Source organism: Balaenoptera musculus, chromosome 19 (assembly GCF_009873245.2).
Source record: "Balaenoptera musculus isolate JJ_BM4_2016_0621 chromosome 19, mBalMus1.pri.v3, whole genome shotgun sequence".
Lineage (NCBI taxonomy): Eukaryota > Metazoa > Chordata > Mammalia > Artiodactyla > Balaenopteridae > Balaenoptera > Balaenoptera musculus.
In genome coordinates, this window is record NC_045803.1 from 29,672,786 (window position 1) to 29,698,917 (window position 26,132).

Here is a 26,132-nt window from a genome sequence, read left to right on the forward strand (position 1 = left end):
AACCATATTTAAAGAATTAAAGGAAAGTGTGATGACAATGACTTATAAAACAGAGAATATAATAAAGAGATAGAAATTATAAAAAAAGAGAACTAGAATATATTGTACAACACAGGGAATATAGCCAATATTTTATAATAACTATAAATGGAGTATAACCCTTAAAAACTACAAATCACTATGTTGTATACCTATAACATATAATATTACATATGAACTATATCTCAATAAAAAAAGAGACAGTTAAAAAGGAATTCTGGAGTTAGAAAGTATAATTACTGAAATGAAAAAATTCAACAGAGGGGCTGAGTAGGAGATATGAGCTGCAGAAAAAAGAATCAATGAACCTGAAGAATGATCAACAGTGATTATCCAATCTGAAGAGAAAAAATGAAAAAAAATCAACAGAGCCTCAGAGACCTGTAGGACACCATTAAACATATGAACATGTGTAACAGGAATGTAAGAAGGCGAAGAAAGGGCAGAAAAAATAACTGAAGAAGTAAGGGCAGAAAACTCCCCAAATTTGGTGCATAACAGTACCCTACACATAAAGAAGCTCAAAAGATTCCAAGTAGAATAAGCACAAAGGGATCCACACCTAACTACATTAGAGTTGAATTGTCAAAAGCCAAAAAAAAAAAAAAAAAAAAAACTTGAAAACTGTATCATGTAGAGGGGAACCATAATAAGATTAACAGATGATTTCTCATTAGAAACAACGGATGCCAGAATCAATTGTCTGATGTACTCAAAGTGCTTAAAGAAAATAAACCTGACAACTAAGAATATGATATCCAGCAACACTATCCTTCAGAAAATAAAAGCTAAAGTATAAAGACATTCCCAAATAACAATGATTAAGTGAATTCATTGCCAGCAGACCTGACTTACAAGACATATTAAAAGAGTTTCTTCAGGCTAAAATCAAGTGACACCAGATGGTTACTCAAATCAACATGGAGGAACAGATGTGAATAAAGGTAATTACATAGGTAATTATAAAACACAGTATAAATATGTTTTTCCTCTTAACTGATTTAAAAAACAACTGTATAAAACAATAATTAAAAAATTATAATCCTGGACTTATAACATGTAAAGATAAAAAAATATATGAAATAGTAACACAAAAGAGGGGGAGGAAATAGAGCTATTTGGAGTAAGAAAATGACACCAGACAGTAACTCAAATCCAAATTTGGAAATAAAGAATACCAGAGATGGTAAATATGTAAGTTAATATAAAAGTCTCCTATAATTATATATATTCTCCCTTCTCTTAAAGGACAAAGTTATATAAAGCAATAATTATAACATTGTACTGTTGGGTTTATAACATATACAGGCATATTATGTACATATATATGACAACAATATCACAAAGGAGGGGGGAGGGAATGGAATTATACTGGAGCAGACTTTCTAAATTTTAATGGAGTTATTAGCATTAAGTTTGACTGTGGCAAGCTGAGGTGCATACTGCAATCCCTGGAACAACTACTAAGAAAATAACTAAAACAATATAGTATTATGGGCCCAAAGTTTAAGATTATCTGAGAAGGTTAGGAAGATTGTTACAAACAGATCATATCCATAACACTGAGGTATAATTTAGGTGGTGTTTTCTTTTTTAAACAATTTCATGGATTCAAGAAATAGGCTTACCTGAAATACACCTGTCATGTGCCAATGAAATCAGAGGCACATTGACTTTTCCTATGTAAATATCCTCCTGGGTATCACTATCATCAAACACATAAAAACTCAGAGACTCTGACTTAAGGTATCGATCCAAATCCATATTCATTGGCACTGGGAAACACATATGATCATCAAACTGTGGATCACTGCTACTGGGAATGATGGCTGTGTCATGGTCTGCAAAGTCAGAAAACTTGTACACAACATATGGGTGTGGCTGAAGGTGGCTTGCTCGGGACTGCAGGTGGCTGCAGCATCTCACTGTAACATGAAGTTCATTTAAGTTGCCATCTGTGGAATCAGTAGAACCGAGCTGAGCAGTTTTGGGTGCTTGCTGACTTAACTGGAAAAACATACATATTTATATTATAGTAATAATACAGTGAAAAGTAAACAACAGCTGCCAACCCCCAAACAAAATAATTTTGTAGATGGACAAAAAGCTGCAGATTTTCACTTCAAAGTGAATTTCTCAGTAAAAGACTCTTGACTCTTATTTAAAACCAATATTCTCTAGAACGTATGTACGGATGCTATTAGCAGCAAATATAGAAGACTGAGCATACATGTAGAGATTGCTGTTAAAACCAAATAAAGCCAAGAAAATAGTTAATCTGATGTTCTTTAATTCTATTTAATAATTAACAGGTGAAGTGAGCCGTTAGGTCCAAGACAAATGTCCCCTAGTTCACAATTTTATTAAGAACTACTCCTTCCTTTCTGCCCGTGGACGCTGCCAGGTAAGCATCGTTGATGTCTCCCCCCTCCACTGCCGTCATGTCTAAGTCAGAGTCACCCAAAGAGCCCAAACAGCTGCGGAAGCTCTTCATCAGAGGTTTGAGCTTTGAAACAACCGATGAGAGTCTGAGGAGCCATTCTGAGCAATGGGGAGCGCTCACAGATTGTGTGGTAACGAGGGGTCCAAACACCAGGCGCTCCAGAGGCTTCGGGTTTGTCACGTATGCCACTGTGGAGGAGGTGGATGTGGCCATGAACGCAAGGCCACACGAGGTGGATGGGAGAGTTGGGGAACCAAAGAGGGCCGTCTCAAGAGAAGATTCTCAAAGACCTGGTACCCACTTAACTGTGAAAAAGATTTTTGTTGGTGGCATTAAAGAAGACACGGAAGAACATCACCTAAGAGGTTATTTTGAACAGTACGGGAAAATTGAAGTGATTGAAGTCATGACTGACCGAGGCAGCGGCAAAAAGAGAGGCTTTGCTTTCATAACCTTTGATGACCATGACTCTGTAGACAAGATTGTCATTCAGAAATACCACACTGTGAATGGCCACAACCGTGAAGTAAGGAAAGCCCCATCTCAGCAAGAGATGGCTAGTGCTTCATCCAGCCAAAGAGGTGGAAGTGGTTCTGGAAACTTTGGTGGTGGTCACGGAGGTGGTTTTGGTGGGAATGACAACTTTGGTCGTGGAGGAAACTTCAGTGGTCGAGGTGGCTTTGGTGGCAGCTGCGGTGGTGGTGGATATGGTGGCAGTGGGGATGGCTATAATGGATTTGGTAACGATGGAAGCAATTTTGGAGGTGGTGGAAGCTACGATGATTTTGGCAATTACAACAATCAATCTTCAAATATTGGGCCCATGAAAGGAGAAAACTTTGGAGGCAGAAGTTCTGGCCTCTATGGTGGTGGAGGCCAATACTTTGCCAAACCACAAAACCAAGGTAGCTATGGTGGTTCCAGCAGCAGCAGGAGCTATGGCAGTGGCAGAAGGTTTTCATTACTGCCAGGAAACAAAGCTTAGCAGGAGAGGAGAGCCAGAGAAGTCACAGGGAAGCTACAGGCTACAACAGATTTGTGAACTCAGCCAAGCACAGTGGTGGCAGGGCCTAGATGCTACAAAGAAGACATGTTTTAGACAATACTCATGTGTATGGGCAAAAAAACTCGGGGACTGTATTTGTGACTAATTGTATAACAGGTTCTTTTAGTTTCTGTTCTGTGGAAAGTGTAAAGCATTCCAACAAAGGGTTTTAATGTAGATTTTTTTTTTTTTGCACCCATGCTGTTGATTGCTAAATGTAATAGTCTGATCATGATGCTGAATAAATGTGTCTTTAAAAAAAAAAAAAAAAAAAAGAGCTACTCCTTCAACCATTCCAGTTATTCTGATCATACCGCATTCTTAAGTGAGAAACCAATGAATTTGATGGTACCCACCCAGAGAGTTGATTTTGTTATATTTGGGTTGGCCCTCATCCTGAACCAATGTGATCTGGGGAAGCAGATACCTGAGGCCAAGGAACAAGAAAACAGAGTGAGAGATAAACCTTGGAGGGGTAAAACCTTGGATTGGAAGGACATTTCAGAAGAGAGATGAGCAAAGGGAGTTGTCAGGCAGGGTCAGAAACTACTCTATGGCCCTTTTTGGGACTATTACTCAGGCAGTCAGTGCACAAGTATTCTAGCAAACACCTGCATTGACTAACTGCTAAGCCTTCCATAGCTGATGTGATCTGGGACAAAGAATGTAGTGTTGCAGTGCCTTGTGGTGTTAGATAATTCTCTACCTTCCATATAGGGACCCCTCTTTCACTGCATTTTTGAATCTGGATTGAACATCTGGACCTTTTGATTCTAGAGAAGTTTATTGGAGAAGGAAAACAGAACCGAAGTCATAATCTCCTTGGTGGAGACATCTGGTGGTGTGGAGAGGGGAAATCTGAGAAGGGAATCACAACACTGCTTTCCCAGGGCTCGTTTGCATCCGGCTATAGAAGACTGAGTGGAAGGATTTACAAAGTACCCCCTCCGTTTCTCCCCCCCACCGAGTCTACCCACAAAAGCTGAAATTCCAACAGTAAATGACTCATTCAACCCATAAACTGGGAGTCTAAAACTCTTTAAACCACAAAAATTAATAAATCATGTGGTTTCTCTATCTCTAATTCCCTTTTCCATAACAGTGTTTCCCAAAGTGTGTTCTGAAGAATACTAGTCCAGAAGGATGATCTCTGGGAAACGGGTGCCATTCTTTAAGTTTCGGAATCAATGTGATATTAGTCATGGTTCTTTTAATTGAAAGTTATGGAAACTAATTCCACCCAGCAAATACAATGAAAAGAGACTTTTATATAAGGCTACAGGGTTATTTCATAGAACTGTGTAGCAGAAATGTGGTCGTATCCAAGGAAGGTAACGGGACTGGAAAACTACAGGAATTTACTCTCCATCTAGTTTCCGTTTTTCTCTGTACGCTTGCTCATTATTCTCTTTCCAGTCCCATTTTCTTTCCTTTGCCATTTAACATGGTAGCAGATGGCTGTCCCACAGCTCCCAACTTTACACGTTCCAGGCATGGAGAGTCTTGCTTTCTCTTGATCTCAGAAAGCAGAATCTGATTCGCTCAGCTGGGGGCAGGTGGATATTCCTGAATCATTACTCATAATTGGGTGGAGTGGGAGAGAACAGGATCACCCAACGTAAAGCTGGCCACTGGGGGCCCAGCCCCATGGATTAGAAGAGGGCAGGTCCAAATGAAAAAAGAGAATCATGACTTGAACAGACATTCCAAAATGTTTCTACTATATTCTATCCGTTTGTTACTTAACATAAGTGTATACTTTATGCTTCTTCTTGAGATTCACGTTACACATGAGAAGCCCTAAAGTCTAGGATCCTATTTAATGCTTCTCAATTCAGTGTTTTCTGCATTTATTGGATCATGGAATTCTTTTGGAAATATGGCTATTAAGACTCCATGAAACATAGTTTGGAAAATGCTGCTCTGAGGAATTGCATTCATACTTCTAATTCTCAGGAAAAGAATATTCATTTTATATTTTACTCTGCATTTCAGAAACCTAAAAGTTTCTGAAACAGCTTGGAAGAAGTTGGAAACAGTTGGAAAAAAGGAGAATAACTGAAAGTCCAATAATAGCTATCCATTTCCTTAACAGTAGAAATTGTAATGAAAGTCACTTGATGTGTAATAATAGTATTGCAATTCTCTTTTTCGAAAGTGTCCTGGATAGCACAAGGGAGTTCCTTTGTGGTAAAAGAGCAATTCTGTATCTTGATTGTGGTGGTAGTTACATGATTATATACACATGATAAAACTGCATTGAACTCTGCTTCTTCCTACACACACACACACACACACACACACACACAAGTAGTCGTGCACATGCATGCGCACATAAGTGCATGTAAAAACTTACAAAATCTGGATAAAGTCTGTAGCCTAGTTAATAGTACTGTACCAATATCAATTTCCTGGTTTTGATACTACACTATAGTTACATAAAATATTATAATTGGGAGAAGCTGGGTGAAGGCTACATGGGACCTCTGTACTATTTTTGCTACTTCCTGTAAGTCTATGATTATTTCAAAATAAAAAGTTAAAAAAAGCCACTTGATGGCTGTGAAAGAAAATGATTTCGGTTTAAAGCATGATAATATAAAGAAATACTATAAAATTTCTGTGTCATAAAAGGGTCGTAAAGTCAAACAAGCTTACCCATTGCATTTGCTCTGGCCCCTTAAAATTTGATGTTATATATCCCAAAGCCTTTGCCCGTTCTCGATAAAGTCGAATTGCTTGATCCATGGGAACTCTTAATCGGAACCAGTATTCCACCGTGCCAAAATTGGGGATGTCTCCTTTAGTTCCTACAAACCAATACATAACTCACTGTTAAAATAGTCCCATAAATCACAATATATACCAGTAAAAAATACATCAATGGTATTATACATTAAAACTATAAATTTTATACTGAGTAAAATAATATATGACTTGCACAAATGATGTGTGATTGGCAAATAACAGAGATAAAGAAAATAAAGTTACTTCTGCAAGTACGAGTTCCACCGTATGTTAAATATTATTAAAAAACTATGTCAAACTACATTTGAGGTAGTCCGGTTTATACTATTTCAATCTTTCTAAAATATAAAGAAAAATCTAAACATTGAGTCAAATACTCCACGGATTCTTTCTGATGCTTTTTCTTTTTTAACAAGTTGCACTCAATGTAGTCTGACAGATACAAAATGAAACCTCAAAATTATGAATGGAATATGAATTCAACTTTCGAGAAATCTTTGGCACCTTCCCATTTTCCTACTGTGCCGTAAGTATAGGGAAAAACACCATAGCTATGTCAAATCTATACCGTATGTAATATACCCTCGCATGTCTGCCCTGTACACCCTCTTGCTGGGGTTGTAGTTGTAGTACGCCTTCTAACTCAGGCAGCTCTTTCTCTTCCTCTGTGACGATTTCCTCTAGGGCTCCCAGGAGACTTAAGAGCTCTATGCTTCCTTTGCAGAAACGAAGAAAGATGTCCTCATTAGGGCACTGACTGCTTTGGCACAATTGGCAGTTCACCAGTCTACTTCTCCACCACACTAAGTTTTTTGAGGGCAAGTTCTTCTGAACCATGTGACTATACCACCTATGCAATCAATAAAATAAAATCCCTCCCCAGAACCTGAGTCACCTTCCTTCCTTTTTTTCTTGGTCACTTAAAAAAGTTTTCCTTTTTAAAAATTTATTTATTTTTTGAATTTTATCTTATTTTCTATACAGCAGGTTCTCATTAGTTATCTATTTTATACACATCAGTGTATACATGTCAATCCCAATCTCCCAATTCATCCCACCACCCCCACCCTCGCCACCCCACCTTGGTGTCCATACGTTTGTTCTCTACATCTGTGTCTCTATTTCTGCCTTGCAAACCGGTTCATCTGTACCATTTTTCTAGATTCCGCATATATGCGTTAATATACGATATTTGTTTTTCTCTTTCTGACTTACTTCACTCTGTGGGACAGTCTCTAGGTCCATCCACGTCTCTACAAATGACCCAATTTCGTTCCTTTCTATGGCTGAGTAGTATTCCATTGCACATATGTGCCACATCTTTATCCATTCGTCTGTCAATGGGCATTTAGGTTGCTGCCATGACCTGGCTATTATGCACCCTCCTTCCTTCTTGAAAAGGTTTCTTCACTTGGCCTCTAGGATACTGTATACTCTTGGTTTGTCTCCCACCTCACTGGCCACTCCTCAGTTTCCTTTGCTGGCTCTTCCTCTTCTTCCTGAACTCTAAATTTTGGAGTCTCCCAAGGCTCAGTCCTTGGTCACCTTCTCTTCTTTATGTATACTCACTCTTTACGTGAAATTATATAGGCCCAAGGCTTAAAATATATTCTGTATGCTAATGAATCCCGCTTTTATATTTCTATCTCTGACCTTCAGACTAGTATATCCAACTGCTTAGGTGACATTTCCACTTGGCTGTCTAATAGGCAGGTCAATCTTAACCTGTTCAAACACAGTTCTTAGTTTTTTTCCTCAAATTTGTTCCTTGCCCAGGTCTGTCTCGATAAATGGCCTCATCATTGTCCCGGGTGCTCACACCAGAAATTCTCGCCTCCTTTGTTTCCCTCATTACTCTACATGCAATTGTTGAGCACGTTTTCAAGGAAGAGTTAATCAAATAGACACTGAATATAACCAATTCTTATCACTACTTTCATTACCGTCGTAATCCAAGCCACCAACATCTTTCCACAGATTAATGCAATAGCCTGATAATGGTCCTATCTTCTTGCTTGGCCCATACAGACTGTTCTTCCCACAGCACCCAGGGCGATTTTTCTAAAACCTATGTGTGATCACGTTACTTCTCTCCTCAAAACCACCCAATGACTTGCATCACTCAGAGGAAGAAAAAGTCCAAACACCTCACCATGACCCACAAGGCTCTACAGTGAGATCTGGTCCCTGCCTATTGCTTTAATCTCATCTCTGCTCTAGCCACTGGCCTCCTTGCTGTTCCTCCAACATGGCAGGTCTGTTCCTCCCTCAGGCCTTTGTACAATACTTGCTGTTTCCTCTGCTGGAAACATTCTTCCCCTGGATCCTGACGTGGATCTTTATTCAGGTCTTTACCAATGGCACCCTGTAGGGAAGCCCTTATCTGAATTAGCAACCTTCCATCTCTCTCTTTAGCCTCTTGCCCTGATAATTTTTCTTCATATCTAATGATATGTTTATTTGTTTTATGGCCCATCTTCCCCTCTAGAAGGTAAGCTACATGAAGGTAGGGGCTCTGTCTTATTTACCACTGATCACTGTATTCCCAGTGCTTAGTAACAGTGATAACATGATAAGCTCCTTAAAAAACTTTGATAAATGTACTACAATTAATGTTTAATCAAACAAGGATATCAACATGGTAAATAAACATTTGTACTAATAAGCTTTAAAAAATTAATAGCCATTGTACTGACATTATTAGTGACATTTAAGAGAGTCCAATCAACTGTGGGCAGCTATATCAGATAACGCTGTCCTTACACTAAAGGCACCTTGAATCTGAGAGAGAAGATACTAATGTGGAACACCATATTAATGTATAAACCAATCAGTGCTTCAAACAGCCAAAGTTTGTAAGATTGTACTCACCAACCAAACTTGCTGTGCAAAATATTCGACCGCTTTTTTCTAGAATTTCATGGAATCTCAATTGACATGCCGCGATTGTTTCATAATCTGTGCTGTAAGCCTGGTGGACCTCAAGAGTAATAGTATTTTTCTGAATGTATTGTAAGAATAAGTCATTAACATGAACGAGATATTGAGAAGTAAAGTTATATTCTGGGTGAAGGCCCCGCACTATGGGAGTTGTCTGTAGTTCAAAATCATAGAAAGCATAGGTACAGAAGGTGACAGGCTCTTTATCTCCAGATGCCTGTAAAACTTCAGAAGAAAAGGTTACTTTGTTGATATGGATTTCAAGTAGGTTTTCGCCTCGTTCTAAGTGAATGGTTTCATCAAACTCATCAACGGAGTCATCTGGCATGATTTCTGGTTTAAATTTGTACTGCTTGGTGCCATACGCAATATCCTTTAATTGGGCTGCAAGAGAAGACACACAGTTTCGAGGTTTTAAAGTATTGACATATAAAGATACAAACTGGCTTTTGAAGTGGTAGGAAGTCTGAGTGCTTTTGGTGTATAGTCTCAATCTTAAATTCTATGACTATACTGTTTTTCTGTAAATGATGCTGTATTATAAAGAAATCATCATTTATTTTGACATCACTTATTAAAAAAAATTACAACTTAAGGGGTTATTCAGGCTATACCAGAGAAACAGAAAAAGAAAAAGAAAAAAAAAAAGGCCCTTGAATGAACAGCTGAGGTAAATATTTAGATTTCACTGCTCCTTTGCCTCTGCTCTATTATCTTCTCTCCTATAAAGTCAATTCCTCTTTCCACTAGCTCCTTCCCTTCAGCTTATTAAAATATATATTTTTCTACTTTTGGGGAATGATGGATATATTGGTTATCTTGATTATGGTGATGGTTTCATAGGTGTATACATAGGCCCAAACTCACCAAATTGTGCACTTTAAATAGTGCAATTTAAAATGTGTTCATTATACTTCTAAGAAGCTGCTTTGAAAAAAGATATATCTCTTTATAGATTAGAACATTCCCTCATACCATATAGAAAAATAAACTCAAAATGGTTTAAAGACATAAATGTAAGACCCAAAACTATAAAACTCCTAGAAGAGAATAGAGGCAGAACACTCTTTAACATAAGTTGTAGCAATATTTTTTTTAGATCTGTCTCCTAAGGCAAGAAGTAAAAGCAAAACTAAACGAATTGGACCTAATTAAACTTAAAAGCTTTTGCACAGCAAAGGAAACTATTGACAAAATGAAAAGACAACCTACTGAATGGGAGAAACTATTTGCAAATGATACGACCGACAACGGGTTAATATCCAAAATACATAAACAGCTCATACAACCCAGTATCGACAAAACAAAAAACTCAGTCGAAAAATGGGCAGAAGACCTGAATAGACATTTCTCCAAAGAAGACATACAGATGGCTGACAGGCACATGAAAAGATGCTCAACATTGCTAATTATTAGAGAAATGCAAGTGAAACCCACAATGAGATATCACCTCACACCTGTTGGAATGACTGTCATCAAAAAGTCTACAAACAGGGGCTTCCCTGGTGGCACAGTGGTTGAGAGTCTGCCTGCCAATGCAGGGGGCACGGGTTCAAGCCCTGGTCTGGGAAGATCCCACATGCCGCAGAGCAACTGGGCCCGTGAGCCATAATTACTGAGCCTGCGCTCTGGAGCCTGTGCTCCGCAACAAGAGAGGCCACGATAGTGAGAGGCCCGCGCACCGCGATGAAGAGTGGCCCCCGCTTGCCACAACTAGAGAAAGCCCTCGCACAGAAACGAAGACCCAACACAGCCATAAATAAATAAATTAAAAAAAAAAAAGTCTACAAACAACAAATGTTGGAGAGGATGTGGAGAAAAGGGAACCCTTGTGCACTGTCAGTGGAAATATAAACTGGTTCAGCCACTGTGGAAAACAGTATGAAGGTTCCTCAAAAAATTAAAAATAAAACTACCATATAATCCAGCAATTCCATTCCTGGGTATATACCCAGAAAAAAATGAAAACACTAATTCAAAAAGATAGACGCACCCCAACGTTCACAGCAGCACTATTTACAATAGCCAAGACATGGAAGCAACCCAAGTGCCCATCAACAGATGAATGGATAAAGAAGATGTGGTGTAATACAAAATGGAATATTACTCAGCCATAAAAAAGAATGAAATTCTGCCATTTGCAGCAATGTGGATGGACCTAGAGAATATTATACTTAGTGAAGTAAGTCAGAGAAAGCACATAGTGTATGATATCACTTATATGTGGAATCTAAAAACGATACAAATGAATGTACAAGTAAAACAGAAACAGACTCACAGATATAGAAAACAAACTTGTGGTTACCAAAGGGGAGAAGGAAGAGGAGGGACAAATTAGGAGTATGGGATTAACAGATACAAACTACTATATACAAAATAGATAAACAACAAGGATATATTGTATAGCACAGTGAGTTAGAGCCATTATCTTGTAATAACTTATAATGGAGTATAATCTATAAAAATACTGAATGACTATGCTGTACACCTGAAACTAATAATGTAAATCAACTATGTTTCAATAAAAAATAAAAAGATGTATCTCTTTCTAGATACACATTTCCCTCGCCATGTTACATCCAAATTTCTAAAAAGAGTAATGTATACTTGTGTCTACAATTCCTCATCTAACAGACTCTTCAACTTCCTGCAAAAAGCATCTGCCTTATTTTTCTCGTGAAACTACTCTAGAAAAGGTCACCGATAACTAACCAGTTTCTAGATTGAATGGTCCTTGTGTTATTTGAGTTCTTTGCTTAATTGACACTGATGACCACATCCTCTTTTGTGAACTTTTGTGAGCTTTCATGTCATCGTCTGCCCTGCTTCTCCTCCTACCTCTCTTATTCTTTAAGGGTTTCTCTTTCTCTGCTAGTTTGCTGGGGTTCTGTTTTTATCCTCTTTTTAGTCTACATATTCTCATGAGTAGTCACACCCCCTTTTATTTATTTGAAATATAGCTGATTTACAATGTTGTGCTAATTTATGCTGTACAGAAAAGTGACTCAGTTATATACATATATACATTCTTTTTAAAATATTCTTTTCCATTATGATTTATCCCAGGAGATTGGATATAGCTTCTTGGGCTACACATTAGGACCTTGTTGTTTGTCCATTCTAAATGTAATAGTTTGCATCTACTAACCCCCAACTCCCAGTCCATCCCTCTCCCCCTCCCCCTTGGCAACCACAAATCTGTTCTCTACGCCTGTGACTCTGTTTCTGTTTTGTAGATAGGTTAATTTGTGTCATATTTTAGACTCCAGGTGTAAGTGATATCATATGGTATTTGTCTTTCTCTTTCAGACTTACTTCACTTAGTGTGATATTCTCTAGTTGCATCCATGTTGCTGCAAGTGGCATTATTTCATCCTTTTTTATGGTTGAGTAGTATTCCATGGTATATATGTACCACATCCTCTTTATCCATTCATCTGTTGATGGACATTTAGGTTGTTTCCATGTTTTGGCTATTGTGAACAGTGCTGCTATGAACATAGGGGTGCAGGTATCTTTTCGAATTATAGTTTTGTCCAGGTATATGCCCAGGAGTGGGACTGCTGGATCATATGGTAGTTCTGTTTTTAGTTTTGTGAGGAACCTCCATACTATTTTCCATAGTGGCTGCACCAACATACATTCTCACCAACAGTGTACACGGGGTCCCTTTTCTCCACACCCTCTCCAGCGTTTGTTATCTGTAGACTTTTTAATTATGGCCATTCTGATCGGTGTGAGGTGGTTTCTCATTGTAGTTTTGATTTGCATTTCTCTAATAATTAGTGATCATAACCCCTTTTATGACTTCTGTTACTATCAATATACTGAAGACGCTCATATTTCTATTTTTAATTCAGATTTCTTTCCACAATTCCAGACCCACACATCTAGTGGCTTGCTGAGCCCTCTATCTAGATATCCCCTAGGCACAACAAACTCAATATACCCAAAGCAGAATGGCTCATATTGTCTTCTAGTTATTTCTGTACCTTGAATTTCAAGTGATGATGTTAGCCTTCATCCAGCTGCCTAAGCTAGATATCACAGTGTCATCCTAGGTTCCTCTTTTTTTTTTTTTTACTCTCCCCACATCTGTAGGGTCACTGCTATTCAAAAATATTTCCTAAGTCTTCAGCAAATTTGTCCCTGTCCTCTGCATCTCCACTGATGCTACCTTACTTACACCCTCAGTGTTTATTACCCAGATTATTAAGGGAACCCAATTCCTTCCTTCCTTCAAATTTTACTCATTTTTCCCAATACCTATAGCATAATCTCCAAAATGAAGTTCTGGGTGTACTACTCCCTACCTAAAAAATTCCTTGGTGCTTCTCTAGGTTAATAAGGTTCAGACTCATCAGGGTGGCAAACGGGGTCTTCAGGATTTGGTTCTTACCAGCCTTAAACCCAGGTTCTTCTCCATTTACTAATCCTGAGTTCCAAATAGACAGATCCACATGCATTTTCTCAAATGAATGGCAGTGCTTCACATTTAGGGCATTTTTACCTGCTTCATCTACTTCCTGGAAAGCCTTTCATTGTTTTTACTTAGTGGTGAATTCTGTCATCTTTAAAGCCTCCAAACCTACTGTGTAGGGTCCTCCCTGAATCTTCAGGTATAAATAGGCATTCTCTCCTCAGTGTTTCCTTGGTAGCTTTTGCATTTTTCTAACTTCACACTCTTCACAGTAAAGTATAACTGTCTACTTACTTGTTCACAACTTATAAGTTCCTGGAGGAAAAAGCCCGAGCTTTTTCCCTGTTTGTATTCTCACTGCCTAGCACTTTGCTTAGGATACATTAGGAACTTGAGCATGTTTATGGAATCAATCAATGAATTTAGCACACAGATAAAATATATTGGTAAAGACCTAGTGAGGCTTGAAAGGAATGAAAATCTCAAACTATGTGACCTCCCTGTTATTCAGGAAAATTTCATTAAGTGAATTTTTATTGAGTACTACTTGAGATAAAAGGGACACACTGCTCTTTGGCTTTGGAAAACCCTGTTCAGTCAGATGAAGATAGTCACTGAACCCTTCTACTTAGAGCAGTGGTTCTCAGAGTGTGGTCTGGGAACCTCTGAGGGTCCCTGAGACTGTTCTGGAGGTCTGTGAGGTTAAAACTATTTTAAAGATAATACTAAGATGTTATTGGCCTTTTTCATTCTTAGTCTCGTACAAGTGTATAATAGAGTTTCCCAGAATCTATGTGATGTGTGATATCATAACAGATTGACTGCAGAAGCAGATATAAAAACCCAGCTGTTTTCTATTAAGACAGATGCTGAAAAGATTTGCAAAAATGTTAAACAATTAAACAAATTTAAAACCATGTCGCTTGTCTACTTCTTTGGTATGGAAAATATACCTATTAAAAAATAAAACTGTAATTTATGTTAACATGTAATGGGTTAATTATTATTATTTTAGCATGCCAAATATTTTTTAAATTTCTCATTTTTAATTTCTAATATGATAAATATCATGAATATAACCCATATAAACATAAGGGCTTTTGGATTCTCAGTGATCTTTAGGAGAGTAAAATTACTGCTGGCATAGATCACTGAATTTAAGTACTGTATGGCAGGGAACATGAAAGAGAGACAAAGTACTTATCACTGTAGAACTTACTATGTTGCAGTCATAGAGAATATGCAAAACTGCACCGGTGAAGAACACTTACATAATACAATCCCTAAACATATTTTTTGAGTACATGAGAGTAAAAGTGGCAAGTGCTGAGGCAGTGTTTTTCAAAGTACAGTCTTACACCTGCATCTGAATTGCTTGGAATTATTTCTAAATATATAGAATCAGAGACCTCAAGATCTCCAGGGGTAGGGCCCAGGAAGCTACCTTTGAAACAAGTTCCCCATGTAATTTTCTTACTTGCTAAAGTCTGAAAACCACTGTAAGGGCATTTCAAGTAGAGGGGTGGCTAGCAGTAATTGGAGCCAGCTTTCTGGCATGGGCATGCATTTAGTTAGATTTTGAAGCAGGGAAGGGTATATCTTGGAGTCAGAGTAGAAAGGAGGTTCAGATGGAGCAGACAAAGCCCTGGTGGTGGGACTGAACAAGATGAATCTGACAAAGAGCAAGCAGACTTGTTTGGCTGAGATGCCTAGCTTGCTTAGAAGAGAAATTAGAAATGATGTGGTTAAATTTAGTCTGTGGTACTTTATGAAGTACTTTGAAATCTTGCCTGCAACACCGAATTCAAAAAGCAGTAGTGAATTACTAAAAATTCTTGAGTAGAAAAGTATCAGATAAAAACAGCCTTTCTGATAAATTATTATTATAGTTAATAAACTGGGAAAAAAAGAGCAAAAAGAAAGTGTGAGTGTACATTTGGATGACATTTTCAACTGTTGTAAAAATCCACTCCTCTAGTTACTGTGGACAAAGAATTGTGCACGTTGTACCTTCTAGTTTCTGGATGCGTGCAGCCCTGATATCAAGAAGGTGGACATACTGTTCCACTCTGAGTTCATAATCTTGCTGCAAATTTTCCATCTTCTGGGTCACTGCCTCAACTTCCATCTAAAAAAATAGAGATAACAAGTTTCATTACTCAGGATTTGTTCCATTTTCATTTGTTAAAGCAACTATGATTCAAGCATTTTTTAGATCCTGGGGATACCGGGAGCTATAAGCCGTTGTTTCCTGACTTCAAAGAGCTTACAGTTTAGAAAATTATGCTTGGCAGTGTTCATTAACCAGGAGTAAAACCCACAAAACTCTGGGTCCCTTTTAAGGAGTGGTGCCCCATTTGTTAGAAGCTAATATAACAGGCGGCTGTGGCAGGACCAACTGCAGAGCGTGCCGGCGTTGGTGAATACGTCGCCATGATTCATTCTCTAAAACCAGGCACTGAAAAAATTACTTGTTTTAGAACTCGTTAGTCGGGAGTATCTAGGTACAAGGCTAAATTCCAGGCATGTGGTAACACATGATAATAGATTATAACAGACGCTAATACATGATACTGCTTTGAAATGTAAATCATCAGTAGAATATTATGGGAAACCTATCCTCCCGATTTAGTGTATTATATTACCTGATAATCTTTATTAATTTTATGTTGCATAATTAGCATGTTTCTTGTCTTTTCAAGCTCTTGCACTGTTTCTGCATGAGTTGCTTGCAGCTCTTTCATGGAGCGTTCTAGATCTTTATTAATTTTACTGTCTACTTTCTCTAAAAAAGAAAGGTCTCCATTTTTTTGTGATTTTTGAGCCTAAAACAAAAACATATTTTATTACCAAAACAAGAGTTTCTAAAATGTAACTGTGAATTAATATGGATATAGTAAGAAACAATCATTAATTGAAAACAGATATATTTCCATCTTCCATTAGGAATAAAGCAGTCCTGATATAGAATACATATTTGGGTAGACATTTGGGACAATTACAGAGAAATAAAAAAACAGTTTATTACTTCACAAAGTAAAAAAGAATCATGTACGTTTATTTCTAGTCTTCATTTGATTAAAATCTATACCATGATGATCTAAAAGGAAAGAAATGTACTTTCTGTGTCTTCTTGTAAATAACAGAATATTCTAGAACTGGAAAATATCTTCTGGTGACATATATAATTCAATATTTTACTTAAGATAATAGGGTGCACCAAGGTCTCTTAGGACAGAAAATTGCTGGCTAGTTTTATAGTGGGGCATATAAAAGTAAAATGTTTGTTATAGTTGGGGAAAGTGCTTTAAATAAGAGTTTTTGAGGTCTACTTTAATGTAATTTTGATGTCATTATGAAATATGTATATGCTGTAACTAAATGTCACCTGACCACTTTTCCTGAATAATTCATTCTCCAAGTATAAAGGTTACAGATAAGGGTCATCATTATGCTGAAACAGTTATATGTAGACATGAAATTCATGATGAAGTTTAGAAAGTTACCTTTATAAGCAGGAGAGCTTCACTCAATTCATCAGCATTAATATCACTCTCCTGCAAAAGACAGATAAGTAAAAGCTCACAGTGGAAAGTGCAAGAGACATTCCAACTATGTAGATTACCCTCATGGAACATAAACTGCAAGATACCATGAATTAATAAACTAAGTTATCTATTTGTATTCCTTTGCTTTGTGGTATAGTGTTTTCTTTACGTATAAAATATTTAGATAAAAATCTGGAGTTCGTTTCCTAAATAAGAAAATAGTTCACCTGGTTGTAAAACTTCATGCGGTTTTTAAGTTCATCAAGTTGTTGCTTTTGTTCCAGGTACTGTAACTGTAGTTCTCTATTTTCTTGAATGATTTTCTCATTTTGGTCTTAAAAATGAAGTAGACACAATTTGAAAGGTAAGTGAGAATGAGGTATAAGAACACATTTTAAATTGACTTAATTCATGATACACAGCAAGCTCGATCTAGCATTGTTCTGGCCAGAGAGGAAATTGAGCTAGCACCTTAGACTAAGGCAGTGGGGAAATGAGGAACAAATGAACACTATCATGTGTCTACCATATGATTCACTTGCTTATCAAAAACTTAGGACTTAGTTTCACAGTATTAATGTAAGGAAATTGTGGCCTCTGGAACTTCAAAGGAACATTCTATCTAAAATACCTAAGAAAATATGCTTCTAAATCTATGATTTTTACTTACTTATTAAGGGTCCTGAAAGGCATGCAAAAAATTTTTTTCTCTTTTAGTTTTTTCTAATTGACTTCCTTGAGTTATCTTTTCCTAATTCAGCATAAAGTCTTTTTATTAAAACAAGATAATTTCTCTGATAATAACTCTGGAATTATGGAATTATAATCAACCCCATTTTTAATAAATCTGTTAAGAGAGGAGAAATGGATTCTCAACCAGTGCATGGTAGTATCAATAATAATTCATGTGTGTTCTTTATTCACAGAGTTCACACTATAAATTAGGAATGGAGATAGGTTACGTTTGCCTATGTGCTCATTTGCCATGACCCACAAGCAGGCGTATAGGGTAGAGCTACAGAAGATGGCAAATCCATAGAGAGACTAATTTTTCACTCTCTGCATTAAACATGCTTAACTGAAAAAAAAGAAAGCATAATAGCTAGCTAACAAATCTACTCTTTAGTCCTATGTTCTTAAGTGTACTTCTTTACTAGAGTTCATTGTGGTGGTCAAGTATTCTCCTTTGTTGGCTCCCTGTGGACTGACTCTAAACCATGTTATCCAAAGTGTCTCTACTAATTTCATCGTGCTCACAAAGATTTATGATCATCATTCCTTTTCTTAAAAAAAGGGAAATCAACGTATTTGCCAAGAATTCTTTACATGAATACATTTGCACACTGACTGCATTTTATACAAAAATATGTTTCTGACTTTTATAAAGCTTTGTGTTCCCAAGCCAGAAATGCTATATGTAAGTAAAACCTGTAAATTACACAGTTAAGAAGAAATGAACTAAATTTGAATAGTTTTAATATAACATACTTCTGGCAAACTAAAAAGTAAAAAAAAAAAAAAAAAAGTTACCCTAGGGTATGTAGAGCCATTTTAATATCAAATATGTAAATATTTTTCTTATTGATAAGAGGTTAGAAGGTTATCCTAGAGTACAAATTACTAATATTCAGTGAATTAAATGAAAGAATTTCCAAATGTGAACAATATTTGGAAATTTTTAAGGGAAAGATCAAACATTTATCTCTAAACTAAAAATTAGGATTAATAATAAATATGAATTCTTATGAGATAAACTTGCTCTTTTGGTTAGAGAGTAGAGTAAGAACGTGGAACCCTTTATTTGATGTTGATTAGGTTAAAACAACATCCAGATAGAATGACTAGGTAACAAAAAAGGAGGTGAATGTAGTCAGCAAGAAGTAAAACCAAGGTCCTGAGGATAATGTAATTTCCTTCTCTGGCTAGTGAAACTTTTAGGGGTTCTGAGGGGAACCAAAAGTGTAAGGACATGACCGTTCCATCTTCATCCAGACACAGTGTATATTATTCCTATGCTGTCTTCTATGCTTTCAATTTTTCAGAGCAGGGTCCTGAGAATAATACGCTACTGGTATAAATAAACTTACTCAAATATTTCTTCCTTTTCTGATTTTTCGTTCAACAACTATGTTCCCACTTAACTGGTATTTTTAAAACCAGGGCTTTATTAGTGGGAAAATAACTTATTAGTGGGAGAAGATATTACTGAGCACCAGTAACTTTCTCTCTACTGAATTTTATGTAGAATTATCTACTACATTTTTCCTTTCTTAAACTGTTTACTGGGGATGTCACTCCTGGGACTTTAAAAAGTATGGAGACATTATAGTTCAAAGAGGAAATAGACTTGCTGAATTATAATATGAAAAATCAAAGCACCCTGTACAAGATGAAAAATAACCTCCTTACCTTATGATTTGACAAAAAGCAGGTTAAGCTAAACAGCATTTTATTCAAATGAGATAACATTTCACTCTTTTAAAATTATGTTCTTCAAGCACACCATTAATAAGCAGAGTGCAGAGAACAATTCAACTAAACAATTTTCAGAGCTCCTTTGTGCTAATATCTTCAGCTGTGATCAATATAACCATATGCATTATGCTGAATTATGCATTTCAGCTAAAGATAGAAAGGAACTTTCAAAAGCAGGCCCTTAAACACATGCAGTTAATTTAAGCATTAACCAAATGCAAACTGCATTTACATATCCTTCCCCCACATATTCGCACAATCTGAAACTAATTTGTACCTTGAATAAAGAGGTGAGTATTCTCTAAAAATAATTTGCCAGTTAGATGAATGACTACAAGAAGCCAGGGAAACATCTTCTGGCAGAGAACACTTGATACATGAAAAGGTAAATGTGTGAAGAGACTTCAAAGTAAAATTAAACAATTTTGAAATCTGTAATACAAAAAAGCAACTTTCTAAATATTAAAAGATTTCCTTAAATAGACAACTTCAATTTTTTGTTTAGTATTTTCCTGGAAAAAATTGTTTAAAGGCTGTATTATTTTTCTTATAATCTATTTTAGCATTTTCACAAAGAAACAAAAACTGAAATTATTAGACCTGTAAATTTCAGGTATGCAAGCAAAAATAACTAAAATAACAGTTGCATTAAAAAGAAAGATTCAGTTATAGCAATTTTTCTTAAGAAAATAATCAGATAAATGTGTAAAGATTTGTGTAGAAAGATGTTCAGGGTACTTAAAAAAGCTGAAGCTATTTAAAAATTCAACAAGAGAAGATTGTTAAACAATCTATGGTACATCCTCACACTGGAAAACTATGACACCCATTATAAATGATGATGATGCGGATTTATATTTTTACTGAAGGAACGATTTCACAATACAGTAAATAAAAAAGCACATTATAAAATTGTATGTATACATATAGAAACAACTCTGGAAGGACATATATAAAAATATTAATAGTGATAACCTTGAGGGTTGTGGGACTGAAAAGAACCCCAGAATTAATCCAACAGTAATAAATAGGTTTTAAAAATAAAAGACCACCAAGATTCTATCCTCTTAAGAGTTTCTTACCAGAGACCAATTCAAATGTGTAAAGATAAGAGTTTTGGAATTTTTGATATCTAGGGAAGTACAGAAAGCACAGAAACAAGAAAGGTTTATTTCATTTCTCTTTCCTTAAGAAAGAAAAGAGAGAGGAAATACAGAGCACTTCCACTTCAGTGGAAGAATTTATTGAGCAACTACTAAACAAAGCACTGTGTTAGGTATTTAACACTACATATTAAAGTTAGGAACTAAGAATCTTTGACATAAAAACTTTAAAATATCCACCCAGTCAGAAATCATGTCATCATTTTATTCTACTCACAGTCTTCTGGAGAAAATTTCATAAACCGTCTGTCATCATTTAAACCACTTGGTAAATAAATACTGCACACATATTTCATTGCAATTAAGACCCCATTGATTATAAGATGTGTTCCAATTTCAGACTTCTTAAAATGATAAAAAAAGTTACACCATAATTTAAAAAATTTTATCACCTATAAGATGCTTCCCAATTTCAGAGATATTAAAATGGGAAAAAAAATCTTTAGAGTTAACGAAATATGGCATTGTGATCTAAATCAATATAGAGAGTACTGACTAGATATGTAATTGTTTTTTTAACTGAGTCTGCATTAAACTTTTAAATGTTCTCATGCAACTGAATTGCAAGTGTTCAAAAGGAGCAACCTTATTATCACATCGCTGGGTTTACCTACTGGCTGAGCAAACAGATGCAACACTTGGAGCAATTAATTCACTTCCCTGATTGTGCATTTGTGTGTATATGTGTGTATAATATAGTAGAGCAGACATCTACTTTAATTATAATTATTTTCCTTCTGTGAGACAAGAAGGGTGAGATCTGGGAATCATAACATGTAACTTGTTAATGATTATTATTTTAGCAGGGACATCTTGACAAGGCTTCTTTATTTAAGTTCTCTGTCACGGAGCAGAATTAGCCATCTCACTATCAGATCAAAAACAGCCAAGCAAGACTTCTGCCGTCCTCGGCTCTCTTACACTGCCTTTTTTTTTCCTCCACTGCACCTGCCACCACCTGATGTGATCGCATATTTATTTACTTACTGCCAGTTTCTCCCTCTTGAATTTATGCTGCATGAGGACCAGGTCTTTGTTTTAGTCATTGCTGTATCCCCAGAACTTAGAATAGTGCCTAGCACATACTGCTGCTTAATAAACACTTGTTGACTCTTGAATAAATTCAGGAAAATTAAACAAATTAAAGACAACCTGAACAAGAGTAACTCTGAGAAAAAATAATTCCTTTGGCATATACGCTAAGCTGAGTAAAGGGAAGTTTTGAGCAATCAATAAACTCATAAAAGCGGATGACTGTTAATATAGGCTGTGTCCCTAGTACGCAGCAAGGTGCCTGGCAAAACAGCAGGCACTGTAATAAGTACTTATCAAGTCAGTGAATAACAATGAATAACACACATGTCTGAAACGAGTAAGTCAGTAGTCATTTTATATGTACCTCTTTCAGTTTTTAATCTGTCAAGGATTTCAGTTTTGTCTGCTAAATCGGATTTTAAGGCAGTCTCGAGTTGAGCAATCTGTACTTTCAGCTGCTGTTCCTTTAGCTTCCATTGCTCTTCATGGGCAGCACTGAAGGCACTGCAAAACACACGCGACAGGCAAGGAGAGCTTGGAAATCAGCTCCAACCGAAAATAATAAAGAGAAAAGCTTTTAGTGGCACAGAGACCACTGTCATCATGTCTTAGGAATTAAGTAAACATATGCTGGTCTGCTGCTGTTGAAACCAAGGCGCCTTTCTCAGGCTGCGGTTAGGGAACATGAAAGAGTTTGTGGGATGAGCAAAGGAACTGGCCTTAATTTAGAGCTCTAAAGTCAGAAAAGTTGGCAGTGTGCAGCTTTTGTGGGACTAGTAAAGGAATTCAGATACTGTACATACTCCAGAGGAATCCACAGTTCCAAACCTCAGCAGCAGACATCGGACAAAACCATTCTCCCCACGAATAAACCCTAATACAGAGAAAAGGGACTCCCCACCTGATCTTTAATTCCAGAATTTGAAACTTTTAAAGAGTCTGTGATAATAACATATTTACAAAATACTGGCCACAAAATGATAGCGTTTTGAATTATAAGACAGCGATTCTGATATTAAGAAGCAATGATCATGCAGTTTTTGTCCTAAAAAGCAAACAGCAATAGGCTAAGGACAAACGGTTTTACTCATAACACATGACTGGGGTGAAAATCCAATAAGAACACCTTGATAAGAATGATGTAGATAGAATTATTATTCCTCAATAAAAGTGTAGCAGTTTAAAGTATCATGAAAATCTACTAATGATCAGACCCAGGATGTTGGAAGAATCAGCTGAAAAATAACTAAATGGTATGCGGAAGCTATACAGTAAACATTCGTTTAGGCCAGTGGTTCCCAAATGCTGGCCTACATGAAACACTGGTGCTAGGTTAAAAAATGCAGATTCTGGGGCCCAGGGATTCTATAGTTTCCCCAGGTGATAGCCAGGTTTTGGAAAACTGATCTTGATCTGTATTTCAGCAGAAAACTATTATCTGTGAAGCTTGATATGACTGAATAATTATCAGCAGCTTTGACCTTCTACTTATTTAAACCCAGTAAAGGAACCAGAAATTTACAAAATCTGGTTTTGTACCCATGATGAAGTAAATGGAAAAGAAACTTCTTATTGAAAATTGCTCTTAATGTTTGCTCCCAGCTAGTCTGAGGTTTATTCCAAAGAGATACTTTTCTGGGAGGCATAGCTTCAAAGAACAAACAACTGTGTATTTTATTTACAGTCTGACTGTTTTTATTGCATTTAAAATAACATGACCTTAAAATAAATGGAATCTAGAAGTTTCTCTAATATGACATCTGTTTCTTCGATCAGTGTTCTCATTTCACGTATGGAACCTTAAAAATACATGGATCTGGTATACCAATGTTTTAAGCTAATTTTATCAAAGGTAGAGTTACCTAGGTTTAAATGAAATCCAAATATGTACTTTAAATACTAAAGTAAAGAATATTCCCTTACATTTTCATTTTTTGATAAAGAACAAATATATTTCAAAGTATATATACCAAACACATACACATATATACATACATGTGAGTGTATATGTGTGTATGCATGTGTGTGTGTGTCTCTTATTATTAAAAGTATGTACTACCCGGAAAAAAAATTAGCATGATGAAATAGGCACAACCATACATTATATCAGCCGCTAAAAATTAGAAACAGTAGTGTTCCAGCAGCATTAGTACCAGCAAAAAAGATCACCAACAGTTAATTCTGGCAGAAACATCAGAAGCTGTATGTGTTTAAATTAAGAACAATTTAGCAGCCTGGTTTTTCCAAACCACAAAATACTAGTGTAAATCAGCATAAGTCACTCTGAATTTAGTCCACTGCTATCTTCCCTCTAAATTTAGGATTACATTCCACTGGAGTTTCATGAGGAATTCCTTTTGAATTTACTGTATTCCTCTATGCTTGGAGCCATCTGTGTAACTATAAATGGTAAACCACATCTGGCTCCATTTTCTTTGTAGAGGCTGTGTACATGATTAAATCTGCATATGAGAACAGTCTTTGAGAACCTTTTATTCATGAAAATGTTTTTGTACATTGCCTACAGTGACAACTGAGGAGGGGGTCATAGTTGGTCTTTGTGCACGTTTCATTGTTACATTATGTTGCTGGAGTGATAAAATATCAATCTGCAGTGGAATGCCCATTGGTTCCTGTGGTCATTGGCATGTCCATTGGCAGTCCATTGGCAGTCATGGGTCAGCATACTGTAAATACACACCCTTGATCAACAACGTGATAAGATAAAAAAAAGAGATGAAGAATTCATCTCCACCCTAAGGTCTTTTTTCTTATGGAAAGAATTCCTTTTATTCCAATGTTCAAGGGTATCCTAATGTGAGAGATAGGGAAGAATAAGCTCTAATCATCCATAAAGAAATCCGTAGGTACTTTAGTTAGGCCTAGTGGAAATTAAATGCATATTAACATGGGGATATTTCACTTACTAAAGGAAAAACGATGCCCCAAATGTACTCAGTTTGATTTCTGGGAAGCACGAAGTGCTCATTTAGGATCATATGAGCTTTCATGTCTCCTAGAAGATTGTAGGGGACAGGTGTTCGCGTTACAGCAGCGGTCCCCAACCTTTTTGACATCAGGGACTGGTTTCGTGGAAGACAATTTTTCCACGGACAGGGGTGGGGGGTGGATGGCTCAGGTGGTAATGTAAGCGATGGGGGGCGGCAGACGAAGATTCACTCGCTCCCTGCCGCTCACCTCCCGCTGTGCGGCCTGGTTCCTAATAGGGGGTTGGGGACCCCTGCTTTACAGAAATGGAGCACAGAGAGTCTACGGGTGGTCAGCAGTGCTCCCTGAAATTCTGGATATTAGATGACTATCACATTGTAAAAACCTGAATCATCCAAGTCTTAAAACAGATAATATCATCTTCAAAAACTGGACCAACTCTTCTTTTAAATAGTTATTAGATTAGTGTCTCTCAGGGAGTTAATACCTTAAAATCACCTTTAACAAGAGTCTCTGGATTCAGACTCAAATTGACTGAATCTGAATTGGATGGTATTGGGGGATGGGGAGGAGGACAGGTGGGGAGGTTTCACAGGGTTGGTGAAACCTCCATTTTACTGTTTTCCAGGTTACTGATATACATTATAGTTGAAGGACTATTGCATTCATCAGCTATATCACCCTAAAACTATATACTAACTTCAAAAATGGGACCCAGCTGTACTATATTATAGTATAGAATTTCTCTCTGACCAAATAGAAAGACTTAATTGCAAAAATTTTATTCTGAGTTTTTTAAATGAACATTTCTTAAAGTTATACTTATTTCTTGGCATAGTATCAAACATGCTATAACATATTAAAAAAGGCTCATACCAAATACTAACATGAAGATTTTACCTTACCAGATGATTCTCTAATATGTCATATGTCAAATAATAAACACATTCAAAATATCATTTGAAAAAGGAAGATGAGAATGCAATCTGCACATCACATTTTCTCCTGAAACTAGCCAATTTTGAATACAAACAAATGCTCTCCTTTTAAAAACATGCTATCACTATGACTAACCAAACAGGGAATATATGTAGTTTGTGATGAGTATTAGTTATTTGGCAATGATGAATAACACTGCCATGAAATACAAGAGCTGTAAAGAATCTTGGGGAGGATGTTGATTTTTGTAGAGTTTTTCCAACTATGCTTCTGAAAACACATTATATATTTAAAAAACTGTATTAGAGAATTTTATAGCTCTATTTACTATCACATGTGCTTGCTGGGTTTTGTACCTAAGTGACATTTTTTTTTGACACAAATGTTT

The 26,132-nt window shown here is 36.5% G+C and overlaps 2 protein-coding genes across 3 annotated transcripts in view; one reads left to right on the top strand and one right to left on the bottom strand.

Moving 5' to 3' along the window:
* The window catches only part of RPGRIP1L (RPGRIP1 like), a 97,974-nt gene that overhangs the window by 41,139 nt on the left and 30,703 nt on the right, over nt 1–26,132 (bottom strand). For both annotated transcript variants that reach the window (XM_036835104.1, XM_036835103.1), the window contains exons 10-17: nt 22,221–22,360; nt 17,411–17,517; nt 17,142–17,192; nt 16,281–16,460; nt 15,646–15,763; nt 9,147–9,599; nt 6,186–6,337; nt 1,668–2,046 (exon numbers count right to left, since the gene is read on the bottom strand). In XM_036835104.1, the coding sequence (XP_036690999.1) occupies nt 1,668–2,046; nt 6,186–6,337; nt 9,147–9,599; nt 15,646–15,763; nt 16,281–16,460; nt 17,142–17,192; nt 17,411–17,517; nt 22,221–22,360 (1,580 nt within the window). The remainder of the gene's footprint in view (nt 1–1,667; nt 2,047–6,185; nt 6,338–9,146; nt 9,600–15,645; nt 15,764–16,280; nt 16,461–17,141; nt 17,193–17,410; nt 17,518–22,220; nt 22,361–26,132) is intronic.
* Nucleotides 2,481–3,773, top strand: LOC118885911 (heterogeneous nuclear ribonucleoprotein A1-like). Its single transcript, XM_036835105.1, has one exon. It carries the CDS (start codon nt 2,481–2,483, stop codon nt 3,465–3,467), a length of 987 nt encoding a protein of 328 aa, XP_036691000.1. The 3' UTR covers nt 3,468–3,773.